An 18,807-nucleotide genomic window follows, 5' to 3' on the forward strand; every position below is an offset into this window, starting at 1 on the left:
CCTGTAGTCCCAGCTACTCGGGAGGCTGAGGCAGGAGAATGGCGTGACCCTGGGAGGCGGAGCTTGCAGTGAGCCGAGATCGCGCCACTGCACTCCAGCCTGGGCGACAGAGAGAGACTCCGTCTCAAAAAAAAAAAAAAGATAATACCATCTGCAGCAATGAGAAATGCATGCATACAGCACCACACCAATTTTGCAAACCTAACTCCACACAAAATGACACACATTAAATGATTAAAATAAAAAAAAAAAAGGTGGCTGCTATAAACAGCATCTGTGCTGCTTGAAACCAGCTTGACCAATATAGGGAGACCCTGTTTCCACAAAAAAAGAAAAAAAGGTTTCTAATTAGCCACATGTGACGGAATGTCTCTGCAAAAAATTAAAATAAATAAAAATTAGCTGGACATGGTGGTGTGCCCCAGTACTCCCAGCTACTTAGCAGACTGCAGTGGGAGGATCGCTTCAGCTCAGGAGTTTGAGGTGGTGGTGAGCTATGATCATGCCACTGCACTCCAGCTTTTTTTCTCTGAAAGACAGAGAAAGAAAAGAAAGAAGAGAGGGGGTGGGGAGGGAGGGAGAGAGAGGACAGAGAGAGAGAGCGAGCAAGCAAGCAAGCATATGCATGTGAATTTTTTTTTTTTTGAGATGGAGTCTCGCTCTGTTGCCCAGGCTGGAGTACAGTGGCACAATCTCGGCTCCCTGCAAGCTCCGCCTCCTGGGTTCATGCCAGTCTCCTGCCTCAGCCTCCTGAGTAGCTGGGACTACAGACGACCGCCACCTCGCCAGGCTAATTTTTTGTATTTTTAGTAGAGATGGGGTTTCACCGTGTTAGCCAGGATGGTCTCGATCTCCTGACCTCGTGATCCACCCGCCTCGGCCTCCCAAAGTGCTGGGATTACAGGCTTGAGCCACCGCGCCCGGCCTATATCTGTGTGAATTTTTAAAAAGTGCCCCGTCTGGGTAGAAGCAGCCCTTTTGAACAGGGGAGGCTTGATGGGCTGAAAGAATGGATAAATGAATGAATGAACAAACACATGAATAAATGAAAGTATGGACAGAATATGAGAAGATCCTTGCATGGACCACTGAAGATGATGCACCATGCAGAAGGTGGAGGGGCAAATGTTCAAAGGTCTTTAAAGGCTAACATCTATTCTAGGACTTGGGGGTTGTACTTCTAGAATTTGTTAGGACAAAGTAACCCCCACTACCAGACCACAGTTATTAGCACCTCCCATTTACATCTCCAGGCTCAAGGGGGGCTGATGATCTGATCATAACACCAGGTCCTTGGCTAGGGAGCACCTCTGCCAGCCCGTTTCTCTCCTTGTCCCTGCAGTCTCCATCAGTCATCTTCCCTGTTGACCCCTAGGTCAGCGATACTTCCTAATGTTCAGCAGCCTGTGGGTAGCTCTGGGGCTCTCTCTGACCTGCACCTCAGCCCTCAGCCTCATCTCCCCTGCCTGGTTCCAGACCCCAACCTTCTCCTTTGGCATCCTCACCTACTGCTCCTGGCCTCAGGGCAACAGCTGGAACCAGAGCTGCACGACCTTCAGTTCCCTGGAGGATATTCCTGACTTTGCCTGGAAGGTGAGAGCTGGTTCACCAAGTCACTGGTCTTCAGGGGCTCGGTTAAACTCATCAGGGTAGGAAAGCTGGCTGAGCGGAATTCGAGGAGGCTTTCCTCGCTGCCTGGGTGTCCCACTGGCTATGAATTTGCCATTACTCTCCTTAGAACTGAGCACAGAGGTTCTTCAACCTGACAGCCCTTCAGAAACACCTGTGCAACTTTGCAAAAATGCCAAGTTCTGTGCTCCACCCGGAGCCCATCTCTGTAGGCGTGGTGTGGGGTCTGGCTACTGATAATTTAGCAAACTTGCAGGATGATTCCAAAGGCAGCTGCCAGCCAATATAGCACCTTCGCGCAAATTAGGAAAAGGTGTCCCTTCTTTAGGATACTCTACTGCCATCTGCTGGAAAGTCACTGTAATCAGTTTGCAAATCTATGATGGCCCGCAATGCGCCTCTGAGAGTTGTGCAGTGTACAGCCTGCACGTTCCTACCTGGCCACCCTCTAAACACTGCTAGGTTTAAAAGTGAAAGCTAAGGTGTTAAAGTCCCTGTTATGCACGTTGCCAAAATCAACAATGGGGAGAATGGGAAAGGACTCCTAGTCCAGCACGTCTAAGGAAGAATATATAGTCTTCAAAATTGATCATTACAAGGGTGATGTAACAGCAGCTACCAGGTGCCTCTCCTGATGATCCTGACATGTAGCAAGTGCTTAATAAAGGTACTATATGCTGGTCAGTCAATGTGGATCTTAATTCTGGCTCTACCACTTAATTACCCATGTATTCTGAGGCAAATGACTTCAATTTCTTGGACTCACTGGACAGTTTATTTACTTGGACAGTTTCTATGTAAAATGGAAATCGTAATAGCACAGACCACATGCTGCGAGGACTCAGCAGCTGGTCAATGAGCAGAGGGAGCATCCACCTGCCCCTGTCCCAGCCAACACCCTTCCTTCTGTCTCTTCCCTGCAGGTCTCAGCTGTGATGCTCCTCGGAGGCTGGCTCCTGCTGGCCTTCAATGCAATTTTCCTCCTGTCCTGGGCTGTGGTCCCCAAAGGGCTGTGCCCAAGAAGAAACAGTGTTCCAATGCCGGGGGTGCAGGCAGTGGCAGGTAAATCCAATGCACAGGCACATAGTCAGTGCTCTAGACATATTTATGGAATGAATGAATGAATGAATGAATGAATGAGTCTGTGAGCAGAGCCTGGCCTCTTGGGTCAGATCTCAGAGATAAACCCTAAGATTGTTGACTATTCCTGGTCCTTTGGCAAGCCAGAAATCAGGGGGAGGGAGAGATGGCATCCTTAGTGTCACCCATTCCCGCTGTTAGCTGACCCAGTCTTAACAATCTATCCCCCTTTGTTTCTCTCTCATCCATCCACTTCGTGTCATCCTTACCAGGACCACCATACACAGTTGGGGATGTTGTGCACTGTGCAAGCATGCCCAGCTGAGAACTGAGGAGATGCTGAAATCTAGCCCATACTTCACTTGCTAAACTGTGAACCTGCAAGACTGCATCTCTTGAGGAGAGTCACTTTTCTGTAATTTATACATAGCTTTTGAATGTACTAGCCAGGTCTTCATTGCAATCCTCATTCAATTAATGCTCCACCATCTCTTGCCCGGATTATAGCAATAAGCACCTCACAGGTCTCACTGCTCTCACTCCTCCCCCTTAGGGTCTATTTGGCCACACACTGGACAAACGCGTCCTGTTCAGTTGACATCAGATCGTGCCACTCAGACTGGCTTATCCACCCTCCAATCACTTCCCATCATACTCCGATTAAAATCCGAACTTCTTACTGTAGACTATGAGGCTCCACCTAACCCCGTCCCCAGTCTCTCACCAACCTCATCTCTTCCTTCCTCCACCAGCCTCAGTGTGCTCTGGCTATTCTGATTTGCAATCTGTTGCTCATATTTACCATGCTTGCTCCCTCTGCTGGACTCCTCTTTCCCCAGATTTTTGCAGGTCTTGCTACTCACTTCATTACGGGCTCTGCTCAGATATCACTGCCTCCATGAGGTCTTCCATGACTTCTAGCTAAGGGAGCTTCCCTTTCCTTAGATTCTCCATCTTCTTACTTTGCTTTGTACTTTTCATAGCATATACTTACCTGAAACATCGAATCTGCCTACTTGATTATTGTCCCTCTTTCTCCAAAGAACATCAGTTCCATGAGGACAAGGACATGTCTGTCTGCCTTGTTATCACCAGCTCCTAGCACAGTGCTTCATACATAATAGGTGCCCAATAAACATTTGCTGAGTCAATTGAGGGAGACATGATCCTTGTCCTAGGCTTGCTTGCAGTGTCTAGTTGGTTGGGGGGTTGGAGGGCATCAGTCAACGGATATTTCACATGATGGGAATGAGCAACGGATGCTAGAAAAAACTCCAGGAAGCACCTGACCCAGTGTATGGATGGGCCCAGTGTATGGATGGGTTAAGGCAAGCTTCTTGGAGGAGGTCCCACCTGAGCCAAGTCTGGAAGGATGAGTAGAAGTTAGCCAAGAGTACAAGCAAGGGCATTTCTGGTAATGGGAACACGAAGAACAAAGGCATGGAGACAAGGGAGCAAGGCATGTTCAGGGAACTGAAAGTAGACAAGGGTGGCTGGAGAGCAGCAAGGGAGGCCAGGGATCTTCTGATTTCTGTTATGAGTGCCTTGGAAGCAAGAAGGTGTCCAGTCATTTCATTAGTATCATTAATGTCCACTGCAACACCTCCAACAGTTTTGATGAATGAACATGTGGTTGGATGGGTAAGCTGGTGAATGAATGAATGAGTGTGTTGACAAGTGAGTGGATGAACTGATGGATGGATAGATGGATACATTAGTGGATGGATGGATGGATGGATGGATGGATGGATGGATGGACGGACTGGTGGATGGATGGATTGGTAGATGGATGAATGGACAGATGGAAGGATAGGAAAAATGGATAGAATGGAATATGGATGGATGTAGGATGAGGGAGGGGTGGATGGATGGATGAGTGGGAGGAAGGTGGCTAAGCAGGCAGATGGACAGATGAATGGATGAGTGAATAAATAGGTGGATAGAGGGATGGAGAGAATAAGTGGAGTTGAACATGGTTGAGTGGATGGATGAGCAGATGGACAGAAGGGTGGGAGTGTAGTTGAGAGAGTGGGTAGATTAAAGGAGAGATGAGCCAATAAATAAGTGAATAGATGGATGGGTGGGCTAGGGAATTGCACACATGAGTGGGTTGATAAGTGGATGGATGAACAATGAATGAATGGGCGGATATCTTAGTGGATAAGGAAAATGGGCAGACTGGATGGATGAATGGAAGATGAGGGTGGATGATGGGTGGGCAGATGGATGGGTGGGAGGCAGGTGGTTAAGTAGGAATATGGATAGGATGGATGTGTGAATGGATATGTAGATAGAAGGACAGAGAAAATAAGTGGGTAAGAGTATGTTTGAATGGATGGGTTAGTGAATGGACAGATAGTTGGAAACATGGTTGAATGAGTGGATAAATAAAAGGAGAGATGAGCCAATAAATAAGCAAATGAATGAATGGGTGGGTGGATAGATGGATGGGTGGATATAGGGTGGATGAGTCGTGGGATGGAAAGTTAGTGAGGTTTCCCTTGGCCAACACATTGGCTTTCCTTCCTGCTATCTCCAGCTACCGCCATGATTATGGGTCTGCTGGTTTTCCCAATCGGCCTTGCCTCCCCATTCGTCAAGGAAGTCTGCGAAGCCTCCTCCATGTATCATGGTGGGAAGTGCCGTCTGAGTTGGGGTTACACGACCGCTATCCTCAATGCAGTCCTAGCCAGCCTCCTGCCCATCATCAGCTGGCCCCACAGGACCAAGGTCCAAGGGAGGACCATCATCTTCTCCAGGGCCACCGAGAGAATCATGCTTGTGCCAGAAATGAACAAATAAAAATCTCCTGGGAGGAGCACAAAGAGTACACTCCAGAATTTTATGAAATCATCATTCAAATCCCACCTCTGCTCCTTCTTGCTGTGTGACTTCAGGCAAGCCACTTTACCTCTCTGGAACGGTTTTTTCTTCTGGAAAATGAAAGTTGAAATCATACCTACCTCATAAGGTTGTTCTGAGAATTCACTGGAGATACTCTATGTAAATAAAGCACTTTGTACCATGTCTGGCACATAGTGTTTAATAAACATTGGCTACTATTATTATAATCCTTACCTCAAGGACTGTGCTGAGAATTCAACATCTTTATGAAAACTGCCCAGGCTAATTCTGAACTCATGGCTATCACTCAAAAACTAAATTGTTTAATTGGCATGCGCATATTCTGTGTCCCTTCTGTTTTTATAATTCTTCCTTGTTTTAGAGAGTTTGAAAATTATTTATTTTCTCATCAAATATTTAGTGAGTGTCTATTATGTACAAGATTTTGAGCCAATGGGCTGGGTGTGGTGACTCACACCTGTAATCCCAGCACTTTGGGAGGCTGAGGCGGGTGGATCACGAGGTCAGGAGTTCAAGACCAGTCTGGCCAATGCGGTGAAACCCCATCTCTACTAAAAATACAAATATTAGCTGAGTGTAGTGGCACATGCCTGTAGTCCCAGCTACTCAGGAGGCTCAGGCAGAAGAACTGCTTGAACCCAGGAGGCGGAGGTTGCAGTGAGCTGAGATCACACCACTGCTCTCCGACCTGGGCGACACAGCGAGAGTCCATCTCAAAAAAAAAAAATTTTTTTTCAAGCCAATGTTGGGTTGGGGAGAAGGAGTTAAGGACCTGACTCACCCCTTATGCAAACAATCCCATTGATGTGGAAACTACACTGTTACTTGGGGGCCTTCAGAATCCATTTCCAACCTCTCTCTTCAGGCTCTTTCTTGTCACCCACCCAACACCTGTGCCTCTCCTTCTGGCCACAGTGAACTTCTAAGCCCACAGAAGTCCTCTTCCTGTGGCAGGCCAGGTCTCACCAAATACAGGCCTCCATAACAACGATTTCAGTACTGACTGAGTGGTTAAGTTTAATATTAAAAGCCAGTGCCCTTATACAAGGGCTGGAATAGAACAAAAGCCCACCAAGAGTTTTGCCTAGACCTTTCCTGGGCCTCAAAGCATGACAAAATAACAAAGGAATTCTTAACAGCACCCATTTTAGGATTAAACAAGTTTTACTGGGGGTCTGAAGAAACTCCCCAGGCCTCCACAAGCAAGTTTACTGGAGGTCTGAAGGAACTCCCCAAATCCCCGTGATTTAGCAGGAGACAAGATAAGGGTAATTGCCCCATTACTTGGACCCATTTAGATTAAGTAAATTTACTGAGGCTCCAGAGGAAGGTCTTCAAGACTCAGACCTTAGTTATAGATTAAAAGAAATTAATCACTTATTTATTTATTTATTTATTTTTGAGATGGAGTTTTGCTCTTGTTGCCCAGGCTGGAGTCCAATGGCATGATCTCAGCTCACTGCAACCTCTGTCTCCTGGGATCAAGCGATTCTCCTCCGTCAACCTCCCGATTAGCTGAGATTACAGGCATGCACCACTGCAGCCAGCTAACTTTTTTGTATTTTTAGTAGAGATGGGGTTTCACCATGTTGGCCAGGCTGGTCTTGAGCCTCTGACCTCAGGTGATCTGCTCACCACAGGCTCCCAAAATGCTGGGATTACAGGCATGAGCCACTGCGCCTGGCCCACTTATGTCTTTAGATGAATGCACACTTACACGTAGACGTATAACTTAGAAGGTATATAAGCTCTAGAAAACTTTGTAATTTTGAGTTGGTCTGGCAATAATTTCCAGGCCTTCTCCCTGTAAAGGTTACAGAAATAGAAACTCTCTTTCTCCCCAGTTCATCTGCATCTCATTATTGGGCCACGAGAAATAGCAGCCTGACCCTCAGTTTGGTCCAGGAACATTCCCACCTCTACAGCTTGGCATGTGCTGCTTTCTCTGCCAGGAGTCAATCTGTTGATTTCTCCTGTGTTGACGCATTGCTCTTCTTTGGGAGCAGTACCCTAATCTTCCTATAAAAAATGACCCACAGTTGGCAAGGCACCGTGGCTCCTGCCTGTAATCCCGGCACTTTGGGAGGCCAAGGCTGGTGGATCACGAGGTCAGGAGATCGAGACCATCCTGACCAACATGGTGAAACCCCGTCTCTACTAAAAATACAAAAATTAGCTGGGCATGGTGGCGTACACCTGTAGTTGCAGCTACTTGGGAGGCTGAGGCAGGAGAATCACTTGAACCTTGGAGGCAGAGGTTGTAGTGAGCCGAGATCGTGCCGCTGTACTCCAGCCTGGCGACAAGAGTGAGCCACTGTCTCAAAAAAAAAAAAAAAAAAAAAAAAAAAGACCCACAGCCACTCTGTGGCCACCTTGGGCTTTAAGATGGATAAATGAGCCCTTCTGGCAAATCCAGCCTGGTCAGAATGATTGATTCAGAATTGGGCATGGGCTCTGTGGAAGCCAGCATGGAGGAGAACAGAAGCACGAGATGGAGAGAGGTGGAACTCTAAGAACTTCATTTGAACATCTGGACCCAGCCATACCTGACTCCTATCTGCAGGAGACAAGGTCATAGGCAGCTCTAGGCTGGCATCCCCTAGTACAGTTGCTCCAGAGGAAACAGTGAACTTCTCTTTCCTCTCTTGGTATATATAAATCCCAGGGAAGGAGTCTGATCAGCCTGCAGTGGGTCATGTGCTTACCCCCTGGGCAGGGAGGGCCATGTCAGGAGTCTCATTAGAAGGTCACTGTTAGAGTTCCCCAAAGTTGAGGGGGTGCTGGTACCAGAAGGAGGGAAGGATGCTGAGTAGGCAGAAACATTCAATGGTCAGTTCTCTCTTTAACGGAGTCTTTCTTATTCCAGTTTCACAGAAGTGAAAATCGAGGCTCAGAGAGGTGAAATTACTTGCCCAAGGCCACACAGCTGATCAGCAGCAGAGCTGGGATTTGAATCCAGGTCTGTCGGACTCTGTAGTAGATGCAAAATAACACTTGGATTTGTTCCCTCTGCTCCCCCATCCATCCAGTTCATCATAATCAAACTCTTCTGGCTTCAAACACCCACCCAAGAATATACACGAACAACCCCCAGGAGTGATATCATTGTTCTGAAGACACATAGATCACAGAGAACGCAGCTTGTTATTTATCTTGCAGTACGAACAATAAGAAGAACTTGACAGCTTTTTAAAACAGAATAGAACAATTGAAAAATATTCATAGAAAATCTAGGAAGATACCACAAGGGGTTCAAATGGACTGAAGGACAGTGATTCATTTCAAGTGGTTCATTTCAAGCACTTCAATGCAAATCAGTCTCACGTGGGAAGATTCCTCAAGCCTCGGGCAGATCTCAGTATAAGGAGGGGCAAGTGGAAGCCAGCAAGTAGAAACTCAAACTCAGTCTGCACATCACCTACTCGTGCTTGGAACATGCTGCCTCTTCTCTGTAATAACCTCACTATGGCCCCCAAGTTTCCTAATTTTCTCTTTGAACTGTTTCAGCAATGCCAAAGGTAACGATTCTCCAGCCGGTAAAGCGAAATCAGTTAGAGAGAGACTCGGTCTTTATTTGGCAATAGAGGGAGTGCTGTAATTTTCTCTTCATCAAAACAAGAGGCATCCATTGTTTGCAAGGAGCCCTGCACCTACAAAGCCTGGAAATGACTGTGCCCACAAATCTGAAAAAAGAAAGCCACGAAGACACTGGAGGGTCCCTGTACCACATCCTCATGTAATGGAAAGTCTCCACAATCCCGTTGGTTATTTGAATGCTGCTGGAGTTGACCTAGAAATGGATTGGCAAGCTGGCACTTCAAAAAGTGTCAAATTGTGCTTCTCTAGAGTTTATACCTGTCCTGGGCTCAAGCTCTCAATATGCACAGTAACTTGGAAGCCAAGAAGATGGGAAGCTGGGTGCCTTTTCCTGACAGCAGAATCAGATGCAGACTGCAGTGTCAGTGTAGATGCTGCTCCTGCTAAGAACTGATGGCTTCATCATACCTAATTTTGGGCTTTCTCCAAGACACAGTCCAGGAGGGTACCAGGCTCACCCTTTCTAGAGTTCTCCTCCTACGGCCGCATTCTCTTAAGTTTCAAAGTCTCACGTGAGAACCTAAGAAAGGCAGATGATGGCAACTCAAGACAAATGGGTTCCCAGCCCCATCCTCAGTGATGCTGAGGGGCAGAGAGTTCCAGTAAATGAGGGTGGAGGGGCCAAGACTGAGTCCAGAACCAAAGGAGGCATTATTATCTCCATTTTGCAGAAGTGGAAACTGAGGCTAAGAAGTGTGAAAGGAAACTACCCCAAATCACTAAGGAAAACTCAAGCTGGAAACTGCTTAGGGCAAACATGCTTCTCATTCCATTCAAAGTTAGCCCTCTGATCACTGAGATAGATGTATATCTGATTGTCACCTTTGGAAAGACTAATTAGAAACTAAAAAGAATGCAACCGCTTGTGTCTCACCCATCTGTGACCTGCAAGCTCCTTCCCCACTTCAAGTCTTCCTGTCTTTGCTTCAAGTTGTTCCACCTTTCCAGACTGAACCAATGTACTTCTTAAATATATTGATAGATGTCTCATTTCTCCTTAAAATGTATAAAACCAAGCTGTGTCCCAACCACCTTGGGCACATGTTGTCAGGATTTCCTGAGTCTGTGTCACATGCATGTCCTCAACCTTGGCAAAACAAACTTTCTAAATTAACTGAGACCTGCCTCAGATATTCTGGGTTCACAGAGGTAAAGGCACTTGCCCAAAGCCACATGGCCATAGTACCAGATCTGGGATCCTACATTATTGTTCCCTGAATATGTGGACAGAGCTATATGACATGATTTTAGTTGGTATGGTGAGAAAATCATTTTTTTTTTTTCTAGACAGAGTCTTGCTCTGTCACCAGGCTGGGGTGCAGTGGTACAATCTCTGCTCACTGCAACCTCCGCCCAAGCGATTCTCCTGCCTCAGCCTCCTGAGTAGCTGGGATTACAGGCGGGCGCCACTGAGCCTAGCTAATTTTTTGTATTTTTAGTAGAGTCGGGGTTTCACCATGTTAGCCAGGATGGTCTGGATCTCCTGACCTCGTGATCCGCCTGCCTCGGCCTCCCAAAGTGCTGGGATTACAGGCGTGAGCCACCGCACCCGGCTTTTTTCTTTCTTTCTTTCTTTTTTTTTTTTGATGGAGTTTCGCTCTTGTCGCTCAGGCTGGAGTGCAGATCTTGGCTCACTGCAACCTCCACCTCCTGGGTTCAAGTGATTCTCCTGACTCAGCTTCACAAGTAACTGGGATTACAGGCGCTCGCCACCATGCCTAGCTAATTTTTGTATTTTTAGTAGAGACAGGGTTTCACCATGTTGGCCAGGATGGTCTCAAACCCCTGACCTCAGGTGATCCACTTGCTTTGGTATCCCAAAGTGGTGGGATTACAGGCGTGAGCCACCACAGCCACCCAAGACAGCAAAATTCTATTCTAAGAGCATCTGATGAAAAGAAAAAAAATGAGAGACAGAGAAATCTTAATCACGTCCCATCACAGTCCCTGATTACACCCTTACCTCCCTTCCCCCTGGGCTACTGAGATCTCAGGCCTTGGAGGGAAGGACAGAGGGGAAGAAGGAATATAAAATAAAATGGTGTAACATGGCTGCCAGCTGTTCTGAAATGGGAAGGCGAGGGTCTCCCAAATTCTTGGCATGAAAGGTGCTTCTCAACTACCCCAAGTTCTCTCCTGTAAGCCAAAAGGAAATTCTACGAGAAAAGGAAATGGCAGATGGTTTGAGAAGAAATTGGAGCATCCAGAAAGGCCTTCACACTGCAGTCTTGCTCTGTATAAGACCAACATCATTCAGGTAGAAAATGTGAGAACAGATACTATCCAAGCGCTCTTTGATGTAAGAAGAGGAGGCAAAAGAAGGGGAGAGAGAAGGGGGAGGAGGAGAGAAATATGATGAAGGGGAAGGAAAAGAGAAAGAGGTGGAGGAAAGGGGGATGAAGAGAAGAGTGGGGGCCACAATGCCAACTACAGGTGCCCATGGAAACCAAGACCACTTCTTCAGCCCCACCGAGTCGTGAAAATGTGCCTCATGATCCAAGACCCATCTTTTCGTGTCTATGCAAAGTTCAAGTGCATTTATTTATTTATCTATTTATTTATTTATTGAGATAGAGTTTCGCTCGTTGTCCAGGCTGGAGTGCAGTGGCGCGATCTCCACTCACTGCAACCTCCGCCTCCCAGGTTCAAGTGGTTCTCCTGCCTCAGCCCCCTGAGCAGCTGGGATTATAGGCGCCCGCCACCACGTCCGGCTAATTTTTTTGCATTTTTAGTAGAGATGGGGTTTCACTATATTAGCCAGGATGGTCTTGAACTCCTGACCTTCCTTGGGTGATCTGCCCACCTTGGCCTCCTAAAAGTGCTGGGATTACAGGTGTTAGCCACTGTGCGTGGGTCAAGTGCATGTGTTTAGAAAAGCCTTTACAAAAGCAAAAATGTTATCTTAGGATTTTTTTCCCTGTGAAATATATTGCCAATGATCAAAGGCCAATAGTGCATACGACCAGGCATCTGTGCACACACAACAGGTGCCCAGCACTCCCCAGGTCTGGCCATGCCAGGCAGCTGCAAACGAGTGGCACCCTCCAGGAGGAGAGCCCATGGACGGAGTTCAGGTTGAAGTCAGAGAAAGGAGACTGGAGGCTTCAAGGGACAGTGGCAATATCAGGACCATTATTTGCTCTGAGACGTTTCCCCCAGGAGGAAGCATATGTTCCAACTAAAAGAGCCCCCACCTGCCGGCTGCTGTGGGTTTCATTCTTGCCTCTGCTGGGAGTATTCCAAGGAAGTGATGATGTGGCACACCCAGGCAGCCAATGCCACCTGCAAACTCCTCCTCTACTTTGCTGGCTTAGTTGGAAACCTTTTTCTATTTAAAACCTGAAGTTTTGGCCAGGTGTGGTGGCTCATGCCTGTAATCCCAGCACTTTGGGAGGCTGAGGCAGGAGAATGGTGTGAACCCGGGAGGCGGAGCTTGCAGTGAGCCGAGATTGCACCACTGCACTCCAGCCTGGGCGACAGACAGTGAGACTCCATCTCAAAAAAAAAAAAAAAAAAAAAAAAAAACCCTGAAGTTTTGATGGTGCTCATTATATTAAATCAGGCTGTGCTTCCATAGCTGAAAACTAGTTTTCCTCCATCCATGTTTAGAGACTGATGGAGGTGGAGATCTGTGCACGGTGCTCACTGCCTGATGACTATCGTTCTGAATGGCAGCCATGAGTGAGAACCAGCGATGTTGGGGGAATGAACTCATTGTCTTTGGGAGCATTGGAGGTGAGAAATGAGCTAGCTCGGCAGTCAGGATTCAGGGTAGTGTGAATTTAGAGCTATGCTCTCAGGTCAAATGGCTGACTGGGAACCCCTCTTGTGCACTGGGCCTTTGGGAATGTGGCAGACTCTTTGCAAAAATGGCCTCAATTATCTCTCAGCCTGGATCCATGCTCCTTTTCTTTTTTCAAGACAGAATTTTGCATTGTCACCCAGGCTGAGGCACAGTGGCATGACCATGTCTCACTGCAGCCTCTATCTCCTGGGCTCAAGTGATCCTCCCACTTCAGCCTCCTGAGTAGCTGGGACCAGAGACACATGCTACCACATCCAGCTAATTTTAATTTTTTATTTTTGGAGAGATGGAGTCTCATTACATTGCCCAGGCTGATCTTGAACTTTTGGCTTCAAGTGATCCTCCTGCGTTGGCCTCCCAAAGTGCTGGGATTACATGGGTGAGCCACTGTGCCTGGCCCATGCTCCTTTTCAGTATCACTTTCCAAAGACTCTCATCAGGAAGTACAATCTATTTGCCTACCCTTTGAAGCTGGGCTTAGTCATATGACTTACTCTGACCAACAGAATGTGGCAGAAATGACTATGCCAGAGAAGTTGAGACCAAGAGGCAGTGCATGTTTCTGCTTACCTTCTAGGATCTGCCATCATAGCCATGTAAACAAGCCTAAGCTGGCCTGTTGGAGGACAGGAGATGGAGAACCCAGTTTCCCCCACTGCCCTAGTCAACAGCCAGACAACCATGAGAAGCAGAGTTGCCTATCTGGACATTAGCTGACCACAGACACATGAAGAAGTCTGACTGAGAACAGAAGAACCTCCCAGCTGAACCTAGCCTGGACTGCTGACCCACAGAATTATGAGCTAAATACATGGCTGTTTTAAACCACTACGTTTTGGGTCATTTGTAATGCAGCATTAATTGTGGTAAAAGCCAACTCATACAAGAGGTCAGAAGTGATTCACCTTTTCTGGGAAAAGTCCAGGTAGATATTACAAAAATCTGACCCCGTATAGGGTTACTGGGGTGTGAGTGGGAAGACACAGTATTCAGAAGCAAGCATTTCTTTCTTTTAAAGTTAAAAAAAAAGAAAACAAAAAACCAGATTCACATATTTCTCTGTTTATATATATTTTCTCTCTATATAGACACAACTCTTCAGCAAACATTTACAAGATATGTGGGCCACATTGAAAAAAAAGAGTGCACTCCGTGGACAGAACGACTCCCACGCATCCAATTCCAGGACACAGAAACACACACGACATACAGAGATCTGAATAGGCACAGTAAACCAAATAAATATGACTTATTCCAAATCACAACCACAGATGCTCTCTGGAACATCATGAGAGAAGGCAGAGAAAGATTTTGTGCTGTACTTTGAGACTAGTCTTAAAAAAATAAATAGGAATCAGAAGGTCTGGGACCTGGGTCTCACCAAAATAACACCCTCTGTAAAGAACAGCTGAATGGCAAAATACAGTTTTCTCCGGAGGGGCCTTTTGCACATTTCTTCCTGTCTTGGAAGCTGGGGTACATAGGGCAGGGAGACGCAAGTCTAATGGCAGCCAGAACATTGCTGTCTCCCGTTTCTGCTTTGGTGGGGTGGGGTAGGAGCTGGGAGCCATGAAGGCTACTGTAGCCTCAAGTCTCCCACAGAGCTCTCTTCAGAAAGTAAGGGTTGACTAGACCTCTATCTACCCTGCACCAGAGGCTGGGCAGAGGTTGGAGGTTCAGGTCAGTTGAAGTTGCTGTACCGAGGGAAAGAAGCCTTCACAAGCACACAAGGCAAGGATGCATCCCAATCCCGGTGTGCTCAGGATGGGAGGACTAACACACCCCTTCGCAAATTCTTCAATACGCTGCTTTACCTATCCTCTCCCCTCTCCAAAATCCCAGCTGCCATTCTTTGACCACCCTAGAGGTGGCAGGTCTCCCGGGAAGAGACTTTCTCTCTGATGCTTGCTGGGTTTCCCCCATTCTGGGTACATTCTCAGAACAGAAGAGCGGGCAAGACTGCTCTATCAAAAGGACAGGTAGGCAGAGTACACTAGCTCAGTTCGGGTCTGTTTGTGGATTGGTGACACTCTGTGTGAAGACCTCGGGTGGGGGACTATTCCCAGACCTAGCATGGTCCTGGAGCCAGCTCATCAGCTAATGTTCCCCAAGGAAAACAAACACCACGCTCTATCCTGGCCGACCTCTGCCTTCCTTTTCCTCCTTTGTCCTGAGTGAGTAACTGCGCTTAGAGAAAAGCTGCATGCCACCACCATTAAGTAGCTTTCACCAAACACACACATTTCCAAGACCCAATACTTGGAAGGAAAGGCAGTTTTCCCTTGCAAGATGGCAGCAGGATACAGACTCTGCCCTGCCTGGGGGGCTCTGAGCAGGACCCCAAAGAGGTCTGACCGTCTCATGCCTACAGACACTTTTTGGGTCCACTCCCTATGTGGGGAGATGCTTTTCTTGAAAAGAAGAAAACGAGTATCTTCTGGCATCACACAGAGGAGAAAAAAAGGAGAAAATACAACAGATGGAATCCCAGACTCCAAGAGAAATGTGTGAGGGCCTGTGTGCCTTTTCTTTTTTTATTTTTTTTGAGACAGAGTCTCGCACTGTCGCCCGGACTGGAGTGCAGTGGCGCAATCTCAACTCACTGCAACCTCCACCTCCCAGGTTCAAGCGATTCTCCTGCCTCAGCCTCCCAAGTAGCTGGGATTACAGGCGCCCGCCACCACGCTCAGCTAATTTTTTGTATTTTTAGTAGAGACAGGGTTTCACTGTGTTGGCCAGGCTGGTCTCAGAACTCCTGACCTTGTGATCCACCTGCCTCGGCCTCCCAAAGCGCTGGGATTACAGGCGTCAGCCACCGCGCCAGGCCTCCTGTGTGCCTTTTCTAAGCCAGGGGAGGCCTTAGGACCAGGACAGTTTAGCATCAAAAGAATGGGGGAGGAAGTCATTTGTAGTCCCTCCTCCAAGCCAAGTGGTTCTCAAATGGGGGCAATTTTGCCCTGCAGGGAACATTTGGCAATGTCTAGAGACATTTTTGGGGGTTGTCACAACTGGGGTGTGAGTGGGGGATGGTGCAACTGGCATCTGGTGAGGCCAGGGATGCTGCTCAGCATCCTACAATGCAGAAGACAGTCCCCTCAAAAAGAATCACCTGGCTGCAAATGTCAGTAATGTCCACGTGGAGGACATTTGACATTGTGGAGGGTCAATCTCTAGCCATGTCCAGAATATCGCCAAAGGCCCCTTGCAGAGGAGCCCAGAGGTAGCCCCACGCACCTCTTCTACACCAATTTCCAAAAAGAAATTCCCTTCCCAGGTCTCATCTTACAAGACAGTTTGGAGTGATAGGGAAAGAAGAAGAGGAGACCATTCTGGACACCAGCAAACAACGATGGCTCCTCGTCCACCAACAACCCCTACCTCCTGCAAGGGAGGAACGCCAGACTTGGGCAATCTTTGGTCAAACAGGAAAACGTAAGGCTAAATTGAAGGGGTACTCCCTCCACCCCATCTGCCCAGAAGTGAAAGTCAGGGTAGTTTCTTTTTGCACTGAACTCCATGCTTGTGAACAGACACCAGGACCCGCTCCTGGGGTGACCGTCCAGCCAGGAGGAAAAATAAGCAGAGGAACAGGTGGGGCAGCTTGGCTGAGGCTGCCTGGGTGAGGTGTCCCTCACTTGTTCTCAATCAGAGTCTGCACCTTGTACACGAGGTCCCGCGCCAGCTTCAGAACTTGCTTGGTGTTGTGTCGCTCAGCCATTTCTGAAAGAGCAGAAAAAAATCTCATGAGCCTCCTTCTGTGTCCAGTTTTAGGGCACACTTCCAGCCCCTGAAGGCTTCTCTGGGGGCGTCTCCATCACAGATTGGTTCAGGAAGCAGAGGCCCTGGAGAAGCCCTCTAACTCTGGACCTCAGTTTCCTCATCTGTAAAATGGGGATTGGAACAGCAGCTGCCTCACCAAGTTACTGTGGGGGTTGAATGGGATAATGCTGGTTCACAGGATGTGCTATAAAAAGGTGAGGTTAGTCGGGTGCGGTGGCTCACACCCGTAATCCCAGCATTTTGGGAGGCTGAGGCGGGCAGATCACCTGAAGTCGGGAGTTTGAGACCAGCCTGACCAACATGGAGAAACCCTGTCTCTACTAAAAATACAAATTAGTCGGGCGTGGTGGCGCATGCCTATAATCCCAGCTACTCAGGAGGCTGAGGCAGAAGAATTGCTTGAACCTGGGAGGCAGAGCTTGTGATGAGCCAAGATTGCACCATTGCACTCCAGCCTGGGCCACAAGAGCGAAACTCCATCTCAAAAAATAATAATAATAAAAATGAAAAGTTGAAGTCCTTCCACTCCTCTCCTATAAACAGAATGACTGAAAGCAGTGCTGGGCACGTAGTAGATGCTGAAAGATATGAGAAGGAGGAAGCAACAGAGGGAGGAAAGATGGAGAGGGAAGAGGAGAAAGGGACAAAAAAAGCAAAGAAAAAAATAATTTTATCAAGAGCCATACAATGTGGTCAGACTTCCAAACCAAATAATCCTAAACTTAGACATTTATCATAAATAAACCATTTAGTAGAAAGAAAAAAACAAAACAAAACAACACTAAAACTAAGACATGGTTCCCAAACTGGGTACCAAGTTACCCCAGCATGTTACAGTGAACTTACAGGGACACTGTGGAGTATTTGGATATTTCGAGGGAAGCGTAGCAATATTTCATCTAAGTTGAGCGCCACGTCAACTGTTAGCTGGAGTGAGTTCATGAATTTCACTACACTCTCATCAATAACTTTCTTTTTTTCTTTTGAGACAAGGTCTCACTCTGTTGCCCAGGGTAGAGTGCAGTGTGGTGTGATCTCGGCTCACTATAACCTCTGCCTCCCAACCTCAAGTGATTCTCATGCCTCCTGTAATCCCAGCCTCCTGAGTAGCTGGGATTACAGGTGTGCACCACCATGCTGGGCTAATTTTTGTATTTTTATTAGAGACAGAGTTTTGCCACACTGGCCAGGCTGGTCTGGAACTCCTAGCCTCAAGTAATCCACCCACCTTGGCCTCCCAAAGTGCTTACAGGCATAAGCCACCATACCCAGCGTCCCATCAATGACTGTCTCTGCAAAACTAGGTTTTCAGCAGCTGCTGAAATAGAAAGTAAGTGCCATGGGCCGGGCACGGTGGCTCACGCCTGTATCCCAGCACTTTGGGAGGCTGAGGCGGGCAGATGACGAGGCCAGGAGATCGAGACCGTCCTGGCTAACACGGTGAAATCCCGTCTCTACTAAAAATACAAAAAATTAGCCAGGCGTGATGGCGGGTGCCTGTAGTCCCAGCTACTTGGGAGGCTGAGGCAGGAGAATGGCGTGAACCCGGGAGGTGGAGCTTGCAGTGAGCTGAGATCGCACTACAGCCTGGGTAACAGAGCGAGACTCCATCTCAAAAAAAGAAAAAAAAAAGAAAATAAGTGCCATGTGAAAATCAATATGGAACAGAAAATGAAAGAGGTGGTGTCCAATCTGATTCCAAGGCTTGAGAAGGTGTACAAAGCCCAACAGGTGCACACACCCCATTAGCAATTGTGCTTATTTAGGAATGAAGTAAAAATGTTATTTTCTTTAGATATGTATTATTGGCTGGGCATGGTTGTTCACACCTATAATCCTGGCACTTTGGGAGGCTGAGGTGGGCAGATCACCTGAGGTTGGGAGTCTGAGATCAGCCTGACCAACATGGAGAAACCCCGTCTCTACTAAAAAAATATAAAATTTGCCGGCTGTGGTTGTGCATGCCTGTAATCCCAGCTACTCAGGAGGCTGAGGCAGGAGAATCACTTGAACCCGGGAGGTGGAGGTTGCAGTGAGCCAAGATTGCGCCA

At 47.5% G+C, this 18,807-nt stretch overlaps 2 protein-coding genes across 2 annotated transcripts in view; one reads left to right on the plus strand and one right to left on the minus strand.

Moving 5' to 3' along the window:
- Positions 1-5,880, plus strand: part of TMEM211 (transmembrane protein 211) — an 11,357-nt gene extending 5,477 nt beyond the window's left edge. The window contains exons 2-4 of the mRNA XM_023185723.2: positions 1,477-1,593; positions 2,553-2,691; positions 5,249-5,880. Of these exons, the coding sequence (XP_023041491.1) occupies positions 2,565-2,691; positions 5,249-5,511 (390 nt within the window). The 5' untranslated portion in view covers positions 1,477-1,593; positions 2,553-2,564 and the 3' untranslated portion in view covers positions 5,512-5,880. The remainder of the gene's footprint in view (positions 1-1,476; positions 1,594-2,552; positions 2,692-5,248) is intronic.
- A 9,641-nt stretch (positions 5,881-15,521) lies between these two features.
- The window catches only part of SGSM1 (small G protein signaling modulator 1), a 78,759-nt gene continuing 75,473 nt past the window's right edge, over positions 15,522-18,807 (minus strand). Inside the window, exon 21 of the mRNA XM_026447490.1 lies at positions 15,522-16,696. Within this exon, the coding sequence (XP_026303275.1) occupies positions 16,608-16,696 (89 nt within the window). The 3' untranslated portion in view covers positions 15,522-16,607. The remainder of the gene's footprint in view (positions 16,697-18,807) is intronic.

Source organism: Piliocolobus tephrosceles, chromosome 19, assembly GCF_002776525.5.
Source record: "Piliocolobus tephrosceles isolate RC106 chromosome 19, ASM277652v3, whole genome shotgun sequence".
Taxonomy (NCBI): Eukaryota; Metazoa; Chordata; class Mammalia; order Primates; family Cercopithecidae; genus Piliocolobus; species Piliocolobus tephrosceles.